The following is a 19554-nucleotide window of genomic DNA, read 5'->3' as shown; positions in this document are numbered from 1 at the left end:
ACAGGGTAACATAAAATGACGATAATGTGAAAGGATATGATCATAAAACAAATAGAAAACATGAAATTAAATGTTGCAAAAATAACATTACTTAAAAACACATTTATTTTACACTGACAGATTCAATCCTAGCGTTCAATCTAGGTCCGATTCAAAGCAGCATGGCCTTTTGACACAAAAGTCAATTGTAATGGCAAACATTGAAAACAAACTGAAACTGCCTTGCACAACATCTGAAATATTTTTGGGGAAATAGCTGATACGATTGTTTGCTGACAATTTCTTCATTTGTATAAGAAAACTCCAATGCTATTTTTTTTTTTTTTTTTTTTACAAAACTTGATTACGAATCGTGTTCTGCAGGATTTACTTCTTGAAGAAATAAATGCACAGGCGTCAGAGCAGGCCCATGGCCACAAGAGTCATTTCAATATGTGGACTTTCTTTGGGTACATCTGGTAACATTTTGTCTCAACTTCAAGTAAATTAACATCAATATCATTCAGTACACAGTCAAGGTTCTGCTGTGTCAAATATGTCAGTGGATAGTCCAATTTTATAATTTGAATTTTTGCCCCCAACAACAGAACCGTGTACAACTGACAATGGAAAGTTGGCAAGTGGCTGTTGTAACCAGACAAATACTATTTTATTAAAAACAGCTTCATCATCAACATCATCATCATCGTCATCATCGTCACATCTCACAGGCAAGTCCTCACCCCACTGAAACCTCACAGAATTTGATTTGTGACTATTTACATGTATCTGCAAAAAATACAATTACAATGGACATATTATGAGGCATGGGGATTTGGACAAATACCAAACTGTATATCTGTTTTCATCTTATCAGCATCTGTCCTATGACTTTAAAAAAAAAAAAGTTTGGGAATTTCTGTTTTTTACAATGAATTCAATATGAGATTTTTTTTTAAACATACACACTTTTTGAAATTAACCCCCGGAAAAAGAAGGAAAAAAAAAAACATTTCTAAGAACACAAATAACAACATCTACATGTAAAAATATAACTTTTACATACACAATTTCAAAATATGGGTTCGGTTTGCCGTTTTGTTGCATACAATTTACAATGTCTGTGTGTCACTGCTATGATGGGTAGCAGTGAGTGTAGCTGTTGGACCTCCGGTGCCATTTTGTCCTGTGCGGGGCGCCATATTAGTCAGAGGCAGAGGTTGTCATGGCAACATAAGAAGAAATAATAAGAGTTCATTGATGATTTGTAACACTGGGGGCCTGACAGTTCAGTCTTTGGAAAATGAATTCCTCCCCAAGCAAACACTCTTTTGCAACAGAAAAAAGAAACAAAAAATGGAAAATGTCACCCTCCTTATATATTGTATATATTTTTTTGTACATTTATATATAAATTGATCTATTCAAATAGAATTTTCCAGTTTCCGTGCCTTGCTGTTGATTGAGTCGGATTTTACCGTGCCAAAATTGACGCTCGTCAGAGAACAACACTAATGATAGCAAATTGTGTTGATTTTTTATTTTTATTTCTATTTTCTTACATTTTCTGTAATAGACATGTAAACCAGAACATACAAATAAAAATGAACAAGAAAATTATTTTCCTTAAAAAAAATGAGAGGAGAAAAAAGCGCTTTACAACATACAACCACACACGTTGTACTGGAGACTACATTGGCTCAAGGAAAAGCCCATCAAATATTGATAAAAAGCTGATCAGCTATATTACAAGAAGAGTCGCGTTCACCATGAAAATTGGGCTGGAATCGGGATAATGGATGTCTTCCAAGGGGCAGGGAGAACTGGGGCGAGGGTTTTGCTAAATCAAGTGTCAGAACACGCTCTAGTTACACATAATCATACAGTACATCAAATACACTTTATTTTTGTGGCTTTTTTTTAATCCAAAAAAATACTTTTTTTAATTTATTTTTTTCAAACTTTTTTTTATTATTTTTTTTAAATTCCCAGGTCTGGTACAAAAACCTGACTGCATAGAACCTAATGACCAACCACAAGTTTCCCTAAGCTTGCATCCTATGAAAGACCAGGTCCTCCTCTGGCAACTCCGATGATATGAACTCTAAAAAGGCACATTGGTAGAAGTGTGAATGTTCAAATTGCATCTCTGGGACCACTCTGGGGGTTAGGGCGGTGGTGGGGTAGATCTCAATCTTCGGGCTCGTAAGGCTTGGATCAGCGGAAAGGACAGCACTGAGATTGAGAATCAAACATATTGGCTTTCAAAGATTTCAAACTGATGAAGGTGAAAGAGCTTTTGATTTGAAACAATACTGTAGTTAGCCTTGTCTATTATAAGAGGGTTGATCTTTGTTTGACATTCACTGCAACCTGATGCCATCAGGCACAGGCCATAATTTAATTTATTTTTATTTTTTTAATGTAGTACAGTATTTCATAGTAATACTTCAAATCACTGCTCAGACAATGTTGATGAGTCTACGTGAAAGGAAAGCACAGGACATGTCCGTATAAGAGTTTGACTGAAAAGTACAGTGGGCCCCAAACAGTTTGATGGTCTGAACAAAAAATATTGTCCAAAAATGGAAATGGAATCTAGAACCCGGATGGGAACTGGAAACAGGTGAAGAGACAACAAACACCCTTTCCAGTTTGTATTTCTTTAGGTTTGAATAAGCCAAATAGGGAAAAGGTAATGATGATCAAACTACTGCCAATCAACCATAATCAAAAGCAAAGGTGTCAAATCCGGGTCCAGAAAGTAAAAACGCTGCCACAGTTTGGCTTTAGCCACAGGTGCTTCTTAGGTTCTTACTTTCTGGACCTGTATTTGGCACCTCTGATCAAAAGCGATGTTCATCATCAAGTCAAAACGCCTTCAAAATCTGAAACAAAGCCAGGGTTGACAAACAGTCTGGATTTGAACACCGAAGGTCCACTGTATTGACCGACTGCACCTTCCTCAGAGGACTTCAGTGTGGCTCATGGGCAAACAATAGCAGAGGTGCGGACAGATACGGCAACTGTGGATTGCACCCAATTTGAGATTGTTCTTTTCTGATGGGAATGCTTGACCAGAGATGAAACTAGCACCCAAAGATCTGTAGACCAAAATACCATCAGGAGAAAACCCAAACATGAAGGTGATGCCAACTTAATAGCTACACAGTAAATTTTACTCTAAAGTTTAGAGTTTAAACCGGGTCTATTTGTTCCCACTCTAAATAGAGTGAAAATTACACTTGGAAGAGAGTAAAAAAAATAAATAAAATAACACAAGGGTTGAGGAACAATCTCACTGCTCTCAGTTTGAGAGACTGCCACTCTACCACCTGAGCAATGCCACTCCTACCGTTTGCTTATATTTAAGAGGAGACCAAAAACATCGAGCTGTGTGGCTCAGGGAGTAGATTGGCTGTCTCCTAACCTGAAGTTGTGGGTTTGTTCCTCAACCCTTGAGTGACTTTTTTTCTCTACCCCCCTGTAAATTTTATTCTATTCAGAGTGGGACCAAATAGACTCAGTTTAGAGTAAAATTTACTCTACAGAATTTACTGAGTACACTAACTAAACCAGAAAAAACTTTCAAATAGAAACCCCACTAATTTGAGGTTCTTGGGAAATGTGAGAGGGTTTAGTTTTTGATGAGTGTTGGTTTCTATTATGAGGCAATCAACAAGGCATTGGAATTTATTCCCTCATGCTATACAGTAGTCCCTAACTGATGATTGTTCGTTTGTCTCCATATGATCTGATATTCTCTTTGTCCATTGACACTCTTATGGAAGTTGGTCCATTTGACTCCTGGTCTGACTTCCTCAGCACACCCTTGACTGGTGAATTTGTGGAATGTGCAGAATGCGTAATAAGATACATTTCAATACTCAGCCATATTCCATCTTGTTTTTTTCCATCCTATTGCCCTTTTTTAATGCAAAGATATGCAGTAAGTTTTCAAAGAGGCCAGCTTTTGCATTCGCAAATCTTGTTTTGTCTTCCCCCCCCTGCAATTTCCCAACTCCCAGTGATTGAAATACGCCAGACAATCAGTAAATTTGATCATTTGCTTTCAAGTGCCCATTAGGTTTGAACGATGCCGTATTAAGGCCACACGTATAAATATCTATGTATTTTTTAGAGGGTGGGGGCAAAATTCAGAGAAAAAAATTAAATGGCAAGTTTGTGACTATACAAAGTGACAGATTTGTGAGAATTTTTTTTAAATTGCTTTAGCAGAGATTAACCATATCATGTTAAGCATTTGCACTTTGGAGCGTTGGGTACTGCCAGCGGTGAAGACGCCTCGCTTTGCGAAGGTACACAGTCTGAAGATCAAGCATTTAAGTTCATTTGTTAAAATGTATATTTACTTGTACATTTATGTTTCCAGAATTATATATTTACACATTCATACATTTTGGTATTTTTTTTTGAATAAGTAGCTAAGTTGATGGGTCGAATCTGCTGCTCTCCGTCATTCACTTGCATTTACCTAAAGTATGCTAGCTTCTTATTGGTTAGTGTTAGTCAGCTGATAAGGGATCAGGAAGTATTTTCGCTCTAGCTGCCATTTAGTAAAGTTTAAATTCTGAATAAATTCGTCTCCATCCTGCCTTTTCATTTTATTACAAGTGTCCCATTAACCACCAACGAATCCTCACATTAGACTATAGCTACACTACATGGGTTTCTCGTAAATTTGCCTTTTTTTTTTTATTTCAATTTCCAAATTTGCCTTTATAAACTGCCAAATGTACACGTTTTTTTCTCTCGTAAATTTGCAAGTTTTTCTCTCTGAATATTACCCCCCCCCCTCCTCTAAAAATATATACGTGGCCCTAATACGCCGTCGTAGGTCTGTACTGGCTTCTACAAAATAATCAGGCTTTCCAATTCTGGAAGAGGCTCCAGCTCACCCACAATCATCATGAGAATAAGCGATATAGAAAAAGGATGGATGGTTATCATATGGTTATTTGCATGAAATTGCATGATTTGTGAACATCGAAAAGGGAGGTTTCTTTTTAATGTCTTTTAGGCTCAAAAGTATTTTTATCATTGCCATCACAAAGATTTTAGAATCCTAAAAATGCCTCTTTTTTTTGTAGCCATACTTAATCTGTAATCTGTAAAAAAAACTTTAAGAGTGTTTGTTTTATTTTGTTTGCGTTGTTTCTCCTTGTGAATCCATCTGACTGTTTGACTGTTTTGTATCCAAGAGGACGTCAGGCACAGCTTCATCCACAGTGTGGCATTAGTTTGCCGTTCAGTCAGAGACATGCTGAGGCTGTTGCCCTAAAAAATCTTTTCAAATATTTGATATGTTTCGTTTGCCTCCCTTAGTCCCTATGCTCCTCACCGTATGAGTCCAGTTGTTTTTTGATATATTTATACATATACAGTACTACACATATCTTATATACTGTAGAAGCCCAATGTTCTTAAAAGTGGGAATGGTGACAGTTGTAAAAGTAGAAGAATTTATTAAATGATTGGTCAATCCATTGTTTTGTTTTCCCTTTGCAGTAACTTCATGACAAAATCTCCCTCAAAGTAGCCACGTTGCATCGGCCATTGGGCGTCTCCGCATTGTAGGAGTTCACAAAATCAACCCGTGACTGTGCACTTTGTTTTCTTGATAAAAGAAGGAGGCAAAGGTGAGGAGGAGGATTAGAAGACATGAGAGGAAACACTGAGGCCGATGTGATTGGTCCGGAGAATCTTGATTGGTCTGGCCGAAGCAACAGCGGGTTTGATTGACTTTCGGGCTGTCGTGGAAACACTGTCAGAGGAAGTGGTCACTCATCATTTTAATGAACTCTGGCACCTTGGACCTGGAGAGAGAGAAAGAAATACATACATACATACATCATCAAGAATGGAATTGGCAGTAAAGCCATTAGTTTTAATGAATAACAGCACTACGTATTTGAAAAAATATATAAATATACAATATATATATATATATATATATATATATGTAATAATAATGTAAATAATAATAATAATAATGTATATTGTATATATACAATATACATTATTATTATATATATACAATATACATTTATGTTTTTTAAAATTCTAAAAGACTTTGCTATTTCTCCTGTTTGAGTGTAAAAAACAAAAACAAAATTCCATCACTTCTTACATGAGTTATGTTTTAATGTATGTGCATGTGTTTTATAGATTATTTATTGCGACTGTAAAATTGCTGCTTTTTAATATCCATCAGAAGATGACTAAAGTAATTGATTGATTGATTATACACTAATATTATTATTATTATTATTTTATACATGTTTATAAATATTTCAATGAAATTCTCCATTAAAAATATATATGGAATGATCATCTCTCAAATATGTACATTTGTGTATATATTAAGGGTGTCAGGTAATAAATTTTTAAAATCGTAATTAATCACATGACTTCAATAGTTAACTCAAGATTAATCGCAAATTTTATATCTGATCTAAAAAAAATGTACAGTAAAATGGTTTCAAAAAATAAAAGTTTTCATACTCTTGTTAACATAAAAGTGGAAAAAATGTTAAACTAATAGAAATATGTTTAAATATAATAATAATAATGTAAAATTAAAACGATGTGCTATAAAAAAAAATGTGTGTGAATATTGATTTGTGTTGAGGTCATTTTTCTGTCACTAGATGGCATAATTGCATTTTTAAAATGTTGGTAACAGCCCAGTGCATTTTCTTTTCATAGTAAGAGCTATATAATCTATAACATGAAGCAACTTGTGAAATTCTGCACATTTTTAAAATTTACCCCAGGTTCCACAAGTATATGCACTATTAAATTTATTATTGCTAAATTTGGACGTAGATGTGTCTGCTGCGTTGCGACTAGAATTTCCCCAGGTGGTCATTAATCACCCGTAAAATATATATATATATATATTTATATATATATATATATATAAATATATATATAGTAGTGTTAAAGGAACTTTAAATGAACTCAAAATAATGTAATAATTTTGACACCCCTAGAATATATGTTTATGTATATGTACAGTATATGACCTCAGAACATTGTATGTTAGTGCTGTCATACACTGAAGACTCCCTGTATCTGTTATGTGGGTGTGTGGGACAAATCAACTTTTTATTGGACAGGAAAAATATTTTTGCATTCACTTTGATTCATTAATGTAAGATTGAATACATATGTGTATGCATTTTAGTACATGTTCTTCATATTACTCTATGGTGAGTGTTGTGCTCAGCAATATACAATTGGTGATTCTTGAAAGCTAAGACTTATTACCATTGATCGTACTTCTCAAGTGATCTCTCCACCTAATTTATGAGAATGTGTACTCTTGTTTTGATTATTGTAGTTGCAAATGTGTTGCACAGCCAAGAACAGAACTACAAATACACAGTTTTTCTATATATAAAAAAAAGTAATAATAATGACAGAACATAAAGTCACACATCAAAATCACACTTACTGCCAATCTGTTGTTACAATGTACCCAGACCAGACCGAAACGAAACCTTGTCTGGTTTCTTTTGTTCAGCTGTTGTATCATCAGCTCTGTACACATTTACTTGTCAGGAACTGAACAACAAAAGTTCATTCAACCAAAAGGTGAAAATTTGGAGTATGGGCTTTGGACTGTTTGAATTTCATGCCATTTTCAAGACTGCTTTGGATAAGGAGATGGCATCATACTATAATTAGAAATGATAGTTACTATTAGAAATGTTCTGCCTGAGTGCAATAATAGCATCTCTTGCTCACTTTTTTATTTATTGGCAATTTATAGCAAAACTACAAGCTGTTCAAAAGCCCAAAGACAAATTTTATATATAATCATAACTTTAATTTTCATTTTTTCAGATCTTTAGTTTAGCAATTTAAAATCATTCTGGATTCAATTTGGCTTTGAGTTGAAGGTACAACAGCAGATTAGTGAATAAGTGAAATCTTCTGACCATTTATGGGGGAGAAGATGTTGCTGCTTTTTACATTTGTCCCAATGGGTTTGACCCATCGCCCATGGCGGCATGGTGTGCTGCAGCTAGCGAGAGGGGAGTCCCGTCCGATGCCACAGTGCCCTTCTCCTCCTCGCGGCGCTTCAGGCAGGCCGCTTTCGGGTTCAAGTTTCTCTCTGGGAAGGACACAGAAACTGTCAGGTGGATAACTTATGCTAAAACAATCACCTCCTGCCAGGAATTATCATATCAGTGGTGACCTTGAAGCCAAGAAGGAGAAACCTTGGCAAAAGGTGGCATTGCTGCCCTCTCCTGGCACACTGTGTATTACCAGCCCATATGTCATTGAGCTCTTCATCAGACACAGTATACTATGTAAATGGACTATGTACTGAGAAGCAGAATCACCAAGTTACTTACTACCTTTGTGGCTAGGTTGGAATTATTTTTATTTTTGCCCTTTTTCCCCCTCCTTGGAAAAAAAAATCCCTGGCAGATTTTGTTGGGAAAAAAAATCCCTGGCAAATTTCGTAAAATATGAAAAAATAGCTCACAAAGAATTGACTGTTAAAAAGCCTGATAAATGAATAAATGCACATCTCTATACACATGTCTATCCCAATAATTGTATTTATTTATTTTTAATTATTTTTATTTATTTAATTTTATTATTTTTATTATTATTTTTTTTTATGTATTTAAAAAAAAAATATATAATTATTACAGTATTTGAAATCAAAAAGTGAAACTCACACTGTAAGTATGAGTTGTCAACTTGTCATCAGCAGGTCACCCCCAAGGACCACATTGGTAACCCTCAGGTCTATTCTAAAAATAGCTAATTTAGTGTTAGTGGAAATGGAATTGTGATTTCCTAGGAATGTTGCCAAAGTGACCAATTGAAAAGATTTATAGAAAAAAGTGTTGCGTATTGATATGTATTTTCCCCTAACTTGTTAAATTATTATTGCTAGTTACAGAGAAACATGATTACTTACTGTCTTCGCACAGATTAATATTAATCTTTTTTTTCTCACTTGCAGTTTTATTGATTTTCAAATAGTTGCACACCAACACAAACCTGTGAACCATAACTAAACAGAAGCGATCAAAAAAGAAAGAAAAAATATCAATCATTATTAATAATAAGATATACTGAAATGAAAGGTAAGTGGTAGAAATGTGTTAAGTACTCAAGAAGTAGTCATCGTATTCAAAAAGGTGTGCGACCCCTGCTGTGTACTATATTGATTCACTACAGGATGAAAGATTAATGGATTTTATTTTCTGTCATGTTAATGATTATAATTATAAACATCTAATGCAACCCCAAAAATCACCATCTTGAAAATGTTGAATATTACCTAGGGGTAAAGAAAAGTAAAATGAAAAGTATCCTGTCTGCCAAAAGGCTCAAAACACTTTATTATGTGGTTGATTTTTGTGTATCCCACTGACCTCGGACTTGTTGCTCGAGACTGAGGATGACTGCAACGGCCTGGTGAAGGATTAGTAACTTGGTCTGCGGCTTATCGCTCTTTAAGTGCAACTGGACCATCCTGCCGAGCTCCTTGAACGCCTCGTTGATGTCGCGTACTCGCAAGCGCTCTCGCGCATTGTTGGCCATTCTCCGTTCTCGCTCGCGTTCCATCTTCTGCTCTGGCGACAGGTCCTCGTCATCGTTGTTGCTATGGTGGCCAGTGGTGTTGGTGAAAAGGAGGAGTAAGGGGTGGGGGTGCGGGAGTAAGATTTGAGGATGGAAGTTCAGTTTAAAGGTTTAAAGGTCATTTCTTTTCACTCAACAGTGAAGAGAAAATAGAGGTTGTGAAATCATCAGTATCATGACCGCCATCATCATGTACAAGTCTCTGGGTTGGGGATCCAAATGGTTCTGATTTCATTTTACCTCCAGGTGACAAAAAAATCACATTAAAAGCTTTATTACTGGAGGAGTGAAGGCTGCTGAGCTGCATCCAGGGTAGGAAACTGATATGGTGATATTGATTGTGATCCATCCATCTATTATCTGATATTATTGATAAATTAAAATACTACATTTGTTATCTAGTGCTATTCAAATAATTGGTGGTAAATTTCCGTGAAGTAGAGGTACCGTATTTTCACAACTAAGGCACACTTCAAAGTCTTACATTTTCTCAAAAATCGACGGTGCGCCTAATAGTGAGGTGCGCCTTGTGCGTGGTCCAAAATCTGACTGACTGTGTGGGAGGACTTCCCGCAACACATTGCTTATATACAAGAAAGGCGGATCTGACTGAGGACAGGCATGAGAGCACGGAAGAGTCAACTTGGTGGTGAGTTCTCCAGCCCGTCTTCCCAGCTTTACCAAGACTGTGAGGCAGCACCGTGCAAGTTACGCCACAATTTGTCAAAGGATCCGAAATGCTTGGGTGAAACGCAAAAGCTGGTATCATTTCCGAAGACAGGACGAGACTGACTCTGACAGTGAGACGGAGCCTGGCATGTTTGATGGAGATCTTGCCCAATTGTTTGTTTCGGATACAGAAGATCATGAGGACTATGAGGGATTTGTGGATTAGGATCGATCAAAAACAATGTGAGTACATTGTTATATACTTCAAGTACAACTGAACTCACTGTTTTCATTGTTACTTCAACCAAACTCAGTTTTGTTCCGCTCACTGCCTTTTTTTAAAACATGCGCTAGCACTAGCATATGCTTCAGCATAATAGCATGCTACAATATGTTTTGAGCTAGCGTATGTTTAACTGTGCCTGCGCCCTGCGGTACACCTTATGTGTGTGTTAAACACAGAGATAGCACCCATAACTGTGACTGCGTCTTATAATACTTATGGTCGTGAAAATACGGTAGTTAAAATTAAAAGTTTTATTTTTATTTTTATTCAATAACCAATACTGTCTGCCCCCCTAATGAGCATTCGTATAGTGATTAAAAAAAAAAAAAGGGGGATTGATGTTACCAGTTCGGGCATTGTTTTCTAAAGTAAAAACAGAATTTGCAAATGTCTTATTTTGATTAAAGACAGAAGATAATGAGTCTTCTTTCATGAAGGACTACAGAAATCAGTGAACAATTTCTGTTCATATGCTAAAATCGGAGGATTTGGACAATTTTAAATAAAAAAACGTCTCCAAACGATTACTCGAATATTAAAGTAGTTGTTGATTAATTTGATAATCGATTACTTGTTGATTAATGGATTAATTTTGACAGCTCTAGTTGAATGAAGGAAAAACCCGTTTTTATTTACGGTAGTCAAATATTACAAAACTAGCAGCATAAATAAATAATTTAATGGGGTAATCGCTGTTAAAAATTAAAACCTATCAAAAAAAACAGGTAAATCTTGCAATCTGTGAATTATGGACCAAAATAAAAATCTACTATTGAGTGAATCCGCAATATGTGAACTTCAAAGTAGCAAAGAAACACTGTATTGTACTTGGAATGGATTCATTATAAAAGTATTCAGTGGTGCACTTTGGATTGCGATCAAACATCGTTGGGTGCTGATTTTCAATACCCTGAATGCAACGTAGCACTTCTTTGAGAAAATTGATGGTGGGTTCTACTCTGCTGTGTGAGAAACAGTTAAAACCAGGCTCAAGACCATGGAGAGACCGACGGGATCAAACAAGAGCTTCTTGTCCACCAGAAAGCTCTGTTTTGTCTCAACAGTGCTGCTGTTGCGTGGCTGCCAAAAGCACTGGCTTAACTCAAATCAATTAGCAGCGGCCATGTTTCCAAAAACAGAGCTGCCTGGTGGTTTTCGAGCAAAATGCCTCAGTATTAGCGCATTTATTTAGCTGCTTCTCGTCACACTTGGTCACTTCATCAAAGTCTGAAGGCTGGGTTCCAAAACCACTCACTAATTTAAGCCCTTCCTTGTTCAAGTCTTCTCTGAAAACCATATCACGTTTTCAGGAAATACATTACAAATACGTTACAAAAAAAGACATTTGCTTCATAAATGCGATTTGGGAAACCAGCCTAATGAGAGTTTTGATAGAAGCGAACGTCTAAGAGGTTGGCGGGTTACCTAGATCCTGACCTATCAATTCCTTTGAGATCCTTGCTGTCAAGGTCTTCGTTCTTGGGGTCCAAAGGCTTGGAGTCCTGCAAGAGGTTCTCATCGCCCTCATCCTCGGACTTGATCTCTGAGCTGATGGAGGAGGTGCTCTGGCCCTGAAGGCCTCCGGATAGAGCTGCACAAAAAAACAAAAAAAAAAACAAAGAGGTCGTCCAATGAAAGGAACATAGAAAATGGACAACATCAACATGTAAACATACTCGAACTTCCCACACTCACAGTGTTTACTGCCAAAAATAAATACATAGATATATAAATAAATAAAATGCAGGTAAATACAGTTTGTAATAATTCTTAACTAAAAATTTTGTTATCATGTCAATCATTTACTTGTTTATGTTACAAAGTCATTTTCATAGATCAGGGTTTTTCCTGGCTCCAATTGAGGCAAAGGTGGTACCATCCTGAGATAATGGGCGACTACCGATACCAGGTATCGGTGCCAATACAGTCTTATTTGACGGTATTGGTACTCGCGGTGGTGACCGATACCATTATAGTTCGCCCTCCTGCAGCCGTTTTATGATCAGGAACTATCATGCAACGTTAAGGACAAATTATATATTAAGGTCTTTCTTTAAAATCATTTGTCATTTTTGGGTGGCAAATTTTATTTACTAGTGGTATCTGGTATCAGTATTGGAGACTACTAAAGAGTTGAGTTTCGGTCGGAAAAAAAGTGGTATTGAACAACTGTAAATTAACTGATTAACTAACATTTCACAAGTGGGAAGTATTGGCCACTGTTTTTTCCAGGATTCAAATGATGAATTTGCGTTGCATGATATGGCGACGTTTTAAAGCATAGCCTATCAAATGCACATAAATGGAATGGAAAATGTATTCCAATCGATTCAAGAATTGCGCACTGTAATATTGCGACATATTGCCGAATCGATTTTGTTAAACACCCCTAGTGGATAGTTAATGTTGATGTAATGAAATCAGAGGATTTGGACAATTTTAAATTACAAAATGCCTCCAAACGATTACTCAATTATTAAAATAGTTGTCGATTAATTTGATAATCGATTACTTGTTGATTAATCGATTAGTTTTGACAGCTCTACCACACACTATGATTTCCGATAGATCTGTATGATCTGAAACAGTCAAAGAAAGTTGAGATTTTTAAAGACACTAGAACTCAAATGAAAACGACCATTATAGCAACTATCTAAAGTTTTATGTCAGGATGAAGTGGAAAATGTTGAACAAAAGGAGAGCATTATGAAAGCCACAGTGCAATTTGATTGCATGCAAGCTGTGGTGCAAATGTAAATGCTGCTCTTGCCTCCTGTCAGTCTCTCTCAGTAGAACAGTTAAGTCTTTATTTGACGTCTGTATGGATCGGTAACTGGGCGGCTGCCAAATTCTCTGTCAACACAGAACACTCTCCTCTGTTCCCACACATACACCACCAACTGTCGGCCATTTTGAATCGCCGTCTGCCTGACTGGAGGCATTTTGTGTTCACTTTTGAGTGACAGCCTGTGTTTGGCTCGCATGTGTCCGTCAGTACAATTACTGTTAGTTTGTGGACAAATAGATGCATTTCAATGAGTTGAATGTGAAAGTGACTTTGTGCTGTCTGAATGTTTGAATGAACCCAGACATGGGAGGAGACTCAACACATTTGTCAATTTGGGGATGTGTGTTACATTTAATGAATGTTTTTTTTCTTCTGTTCTTGTCACAACTTTCTCATTTTCACTGGTTTTATATTATTGTGAAGAATTATGTGTAGACACTTTTTGATGATTGACATCTATAGTCCGAGCTTTAATGATTGTTAACAAAAAAATAATAATACTATTTTGATAAAAACTTAAAAGAAATTGAAATTGTTACTGCTTTTTGTTTTTAATGGACCACTTGTCCTGCAAAACCCTAAACAAAAGCGCTCTTTGAATAGAAAATATATCCGAGCTGAAGTATCAATCAACAACAAAAGTCTTATTCATTTATATACATTTTGCATTAAATACTACATTTGAGTAAATCAACTATTTACATATGGAAATAATATAAATTAACCATCCGAACAGATCATTTTGAGAGTGTAAATAGTTAATTAGATTATCCATCCATTAATTTTGTCCTCTTTAGGACAACCTATCCCAGCTGACTTTGGGTGAGAGGCGGGGCACATCCTGGACTGGTCACCAGCCAATCACAATGTATCATCTCATTTAAAATAAATCAAATATTATAGACTCATTATTATCAGTGATTTTGAATTGATGCCTGCCGGAAGATGTAATAGTCCCTTTTTTTCCACAGCCTTGAACACCTCCATTACACCGTGTGTGTGTGTGTGTGTTAAAATGAGGCGCAAAGTCTCTTTTTTTTCTGCTTGAGTGTGTGTTTCACTCTCTCTCACCTCATTACACACTTGGCTGTGGTTGCTGCTTGCTGAACTTTGCTGCCAGCAAACTCATTTGCAGCCTTTAAAAAGAGCTCAGGGCTAATTTGTTTCACATTGCGCTCATATACACTTTCCTCCTCCATATTCATAGCGTATATTTATTTAGTGTTTTAGTACTCAGTAAATGTGAGCTTTGCCAGCTGAGCTCTGACTTCACGTGTGTGTCTACTTTTGCCTGAAATGACCTAATCGCAAAGTCAGTTTTTATGTTTTTTCATGATTTATGAATGAATTATTCACCTCCACCCTGCAACCACAAAAATGCATAATGTATACATTAATACAGTATTTTTCCAATTTGAAGTATAAGTATTTTTTAATTGACTTACACAATTTAATTAAATTTTTCATTGTCATGGGCATTCATTGGACTTTTCACAATTATTTTATGGGCTATTGTTAATTTTGTAGTGTGCTGTTAAAATATCCTTTTAAAAAAAATAAAAAATTTGGTACAGCAACACAAACATTAGTTAATTAGTATTCCCTTACAGGAAGATGGTACTTACCACGGTAAGGGTCGGGTTGGCTGAGGTCTGGCGAGGTGGCGGACTGAGCAGGCAGCTGAGGCACCTGACCCGCCGCCATGGAGTGTCCGCCACGCAAAGCGCCCATACTGCCGTCTTCTCTGTGGGAGCTCACCTGGGAGACAAAAAGAAGGGAAAATATGACGCTTCTGCCTGGCCAGATGAGAAATGAGATTTTTTAAAATTGTGATTTGTATTGGTTTTGTAAGTCTCACAAATAGATTGTATTGTATAGCTTGGTGAGTGCATTTTACTCTTTGTTGTTTTTGTTGTTGCTACTAATTGTTACTGACCCGACTCACATTCTGCATCATGAGTTCCAGCTACTGCCTTCCGGCAGGAGATTCAGGGCCCCCAGAACCAGGCTGAACCGCTACAAGAACTCATTCCTGCCGACATCCATCAAACTGCTTAACAACCGACATTAACCCAGTGCAATAAGATATATGGTGCAATGTTGTGTGCGTGGAATATTGGAATATATGCAGCCGTGCTGTACATACTCATGTGCATATATATATATATATATATATATATATATATATATATATATATAGGAGTGTGTGTATATAGGTGTGTGCAGTCCTCGTGTATGTACTTCTCTACACATGTATACTTCTGTGACTTCTGGGAAGTCTTCTACTTATTGCTGCACTTCTTATTTAATTTTAATTTATCTCTTCTGTTGTTTCTTTTCTTTACTGTAAAGTGCAGCTGGACGGAGTCCAGGAAAAAGTTCCCCACGTTGAAAATAAAAGTATATCGTATCGTATCGTACTCATGGCAACACATTTTATTATATGTATAGATAACATAATACTTAACCTCAGCCTCACTAGTTTACTTAACTTACTGGTGAATAAATAGGACGAGTAAATTGTAAGTTTGCTGTGTGTTTAGGAATTTGCACATCTTGGTAAGAGTTTAAAAATCTGCTTCGGTTCTTTAATTCCCAAGAGTTGCAGTTCCGTCTTTGGCCTATTGAGGGCATCATCTACCTTTCTAAGAGCTCAAACTTAAAAGGCATGTTACTGTCCCATCGAATCTGCCCGTCATGACATGTATGTTTTGGACTTGTGTGTGGTCTCTTTTTGTGTTTGCAGGGGCATACAGTGAGTGGGGTGCATGTGTGCGTGTGTGTGTGTGCGTGTGCGTGCTTGGATGAATCCTATCCATCTGTCGGACACGCACGCACACGGCAACACAACAACTGACAATTATCTTAATGCCCATATGTTTGATTGTGAGATTTCTAATTCCCAGGGCAGCAAGCAGCTTCCAGCGGGGACTCACTGTTTTGGCAAGAGATCTGAGTTTGTGTGCGCACGCGCATGTGTGTACGTATGATGCCAGCTTCCTTGACGGCATCTTTAAGAATGGTCTTACATCCTATGCTTTTAAATATCTTTGTTGTACTTTCAGATCAACAATAGAATTAACAGTCATGAAGCGTGGTGTACAGGACTGTAATGTATGCAGACGGCAGCTTGTCAGTGTCAGTTGTCGCTGATCGAGGCGTTGCTCGGGCATTGTGCCACTCCTCACTACATTCTTCAATAAGAAGACATCACAGAATTAAAGTATTTTAAAAAATACACAGTATGTATATGTATTTTTTATATGAGCAGGATAAATATTGTTAAGATGATGAGTTGTCTTCTGTCGAATGTGTTGTCTGATTTGTGACTTGTTTCCAATTAATCATCAATTTACACTTGCTGTTTGCTGGAATTATTGAAAGTTAACATAGTTAATTTTTTTCATATTTAAAAAAAAAAGAAAAAAATAACATAGATCATAATTTCACTGAAATTCAAACACCGCATACAATAAATTCTCATCAATACTACACAGTAGATTTTACTCTATTTAGAGTGGGACCAAATAGACTCAGTTTTAGAGTAATATTTACACTTGGAAGAGAGTAAAATAATGAATTGGAAAAATAAAAGTCACTCAAGGGTTGATGAACGAACTCACGACCTTCAGCTTAGGAGACAACCAATCTACTCCCTGAGCCACGCAGCTCCTGCTGTGTGTTATTATATTGCTCATGTGAGCTGGAAACTTCCTAACTCCAAGAAACCATAAACATGTTTTTGGTCTCATCTATGATATAAGCAAACAGTAGGAGGGGCATAAATTAGGTGGTAGTGTGGCAGTTTCCCAAGCTGAAGGTCATGACTTCTTTCCTCAAATTTACGCTGCAGAATTTACTGTGTATTTTTAACCAATTTAATTGCTAGTCAATCTGGTTATACTATGTTTTTTCTTTAGTTAATGCAAAATGCTATTTTGGTTGAGTTCATCAGCGCTAAACAAGCGAGTGTACTCCAAATGATCCAATCTTTTTTGCTCAGTCCTGGCAGCTATTAGAAACTGGCTGTGCTGTTTGCCCTGCATTGGAACATGCAACGGTGTGTTTGACATACACACACATGGCCCAAACAATGGGGTCGATGCCACGGACTTCCGACTTCCGGGTTTTACACATCATTGCCGTTTCCGGACGCTGCTGGCCGCATTCCAACATTCGTACCCCCACCCCTGCGCTCCCCAACCGCGCGCTCATCGGCGGGAGGGCGTCTCGGCTATCTGAAATGCTTCAGACACTGAGACAAACACTACACACTTACAGCCTCGCACCCGTCGACGGGAACGCGCAACCGAGGCGGACAAAGGCACAAAGGCGGAAGCGCAAGTACTGGGACGCGGCCCACATGTCGCAAACCGGAAACGGAAACAAAGTTGATGGGTGAAAACCCGGAAGTCGGAAGTCCCGCCTCCTCCGTGGCATATAGTCCATTGTCTTGCTGACTGGCCTAAGAAAAAAAATAACACCGGGACGTCAGGATGATATTGTGTAAAAGTGGACTCAGGCCACGTCTCAAAACCCTCAATTAAACTTTGTAAAAGTTGACATGAAAGCTGAATGCAAGGCTCTGCAGCGCACATAATCAGAGCAAGGTTTCACGTTTGACATCTCATCCTTCCTCCATCCTTTTGAATGAAAGTTTGCTAGCTTTGGTTGCTAGCTTTCACTAAGACTGCAAATTTTGGTGTGGTTATGCAATAGTGTGGTTTATTGTCATCTTTGGGTTAGTGTTTATATGCTCCAATAATAATAATAATAATAATAATAATAATAATAATAATAATAATAATAATAATAATAATAATTGAGCCAGACCCTTGAAGAATTATTGCAGAGGATAGGCTACCTTACTAAAATTCCCCCCAAACCAATTCATTTGCTGTGACTAATTTAGTGGCCAGCAGTTGAAGCCTAAAGGGGTTGCTGCAGATGTTATCCCAAGGGCAGACTTGGCTCATTGGGCAAACCAGCCACTGAGCGTAAAGAATGGAGTGGTGAAGGAGAAAATCAGATCATTTTGGGGGACATTTTTAAATAATTACAACATTAACACGAATATTCTCGCTATTTTCACCACGCGGACAGCAAGCAGAGCAGTTGCAACAGTATGCAACATCATGAATATATTTGGCCAACTAGGTTTTTGACATTAAGGCAGACAGTGTTTGAGGTTTTTGTTGGTACATTGGTAGCATTGTAACCCAAGTGTGAATAAAGTTGTGCTGAAAACAAATCCTGTCTCTTTGTTAATCCCGCAGGCTAACAACAACGTCTTGCCAACCACATGCCTACGTCCCCTCTCGCTGCATGCACAAAATGTTTTGTGTCACAAAATGTCGGCCCATGCGTCACTTGACATGATGAGCATCATTCGTCGTTGCCGTATATTGTCCTCCATCTGTCCGTCCATACATCTGTGCGCTCCCTTATGTATGATTTGCCACTCATCCTTCTCTCTGACTCTTCTTCCCTCAATCTCTGTCTTTCATCATTGCCTGGATTCCCAAATGTAAAATGGCAGCAGCGAGGAGAAAGAGAGGGTGGCGTACATTTTTAATGGAGGGCTTTTATATTTTAACAAGCCTTCCTTCTCTCTTCCTTAATTTAGTTCAATGAGGAAGGGAAGACGAGGAGACAGACGGCAGTGAAGAATATAAATAAATTACACAAACTGATCTGCTGCTTGAGTGGCGTGCACTGTTGCCGTGAATTGGAGCCACACCCTCGAACCTCATCATTCATCAGGTTCAAGGAAGATGTCTGATTAGACAAATGATAATTCTGCAGAATGCAGATATCAGTCAAACTTTTGTTAGCAACCAAAATAGTAGATTTTTTTTTATCAGTGCCATTTAAGGAATTATTGGTTTTGTTAAAATATATATATATATATATATATATATATATATATATATTATTTCCTTTAATTAATCAAGAGGCCGCTCAGAGTGTGGTTGCGGGTTGCATGTGTCATCCGTGATCTAAAGTCTGATGAGTTTATGTATTAGCATTTTACATTAACTTCTCATTTATCATTACATTTACATTGAAACAAAATTTATAGTTTAATAGCTTTTATGTTTATTCGGCATGAGCATAGTAATCAATCAAATGCTCATTCAGATTTTGGTCGACTGCGTGGAATTGGTTGTTGAATAATCACATCTCAACATTAGAACTG

At 37.2% G+C, this 19554-nt stretch overlaps 1 protein-coding gene across 4 annotated transcripts in view; it reads right to left on the bottom strand.

Moving 5' to 3' along the window:
- Positions 1–621: 621 nt before the first annotated feature.
- The window catches only part of tcf4 (transcription factor 4), a 186605-nt gene continuing 167672 nt past the window's right edge, over positions 622–19554 (bottom strand). For 2 of the 4 annotated variants that reach the window (XM_077586198.1, XM_077586200.1), the window contains 5 exons: positions 14981–15113; positions 12005–12158; positions 9405–9634; positions 7981–8122; positions 622–5816 (listed from right to left, as the gene is read on the bottom strand). In XM_077586198.1, coding sequence (XP_077442324.1) covers positions 5768–5816; positions 7981–8122; positions 9405–9634; positions 12005–12158; positions 14981–15113 — 708 coding nt within the window. In that variant the 3' untranslated portion in view covers positions 622–5767. Of the gene's footprint in view, positions 5817–7946; positions 8123–9404; positions 9635–12004; positions 12159–14980; positions 15114–19554 lie in introns of all 4 variants that reach the window. The other 2 variants (XM_077586199.1, XM_077586201.1) reach the window with 1 other exon arrangement.

The sequence above is a fragment of the Vanacampus margaritifer genome, chromosome 14, assembly GCF_051991255.1.
Source record: "Vanacampus margaritifer isolate UIUO_Vmar chromosome 14, RoL_Vmar_1.0, whole genome shotgun sequence".
Taxonomy (NCBI): Eukaryota; Metazoa; Chordata; class Actinopteri; order Syngnathiformes; family Syngnathidae; genus Vanacampus; species Vanacampus margaritifer.
Note: the sequence above shows the minus strand (reverse complement) of the source record. Positions and strands in the feature narration are given on the sequence as shown.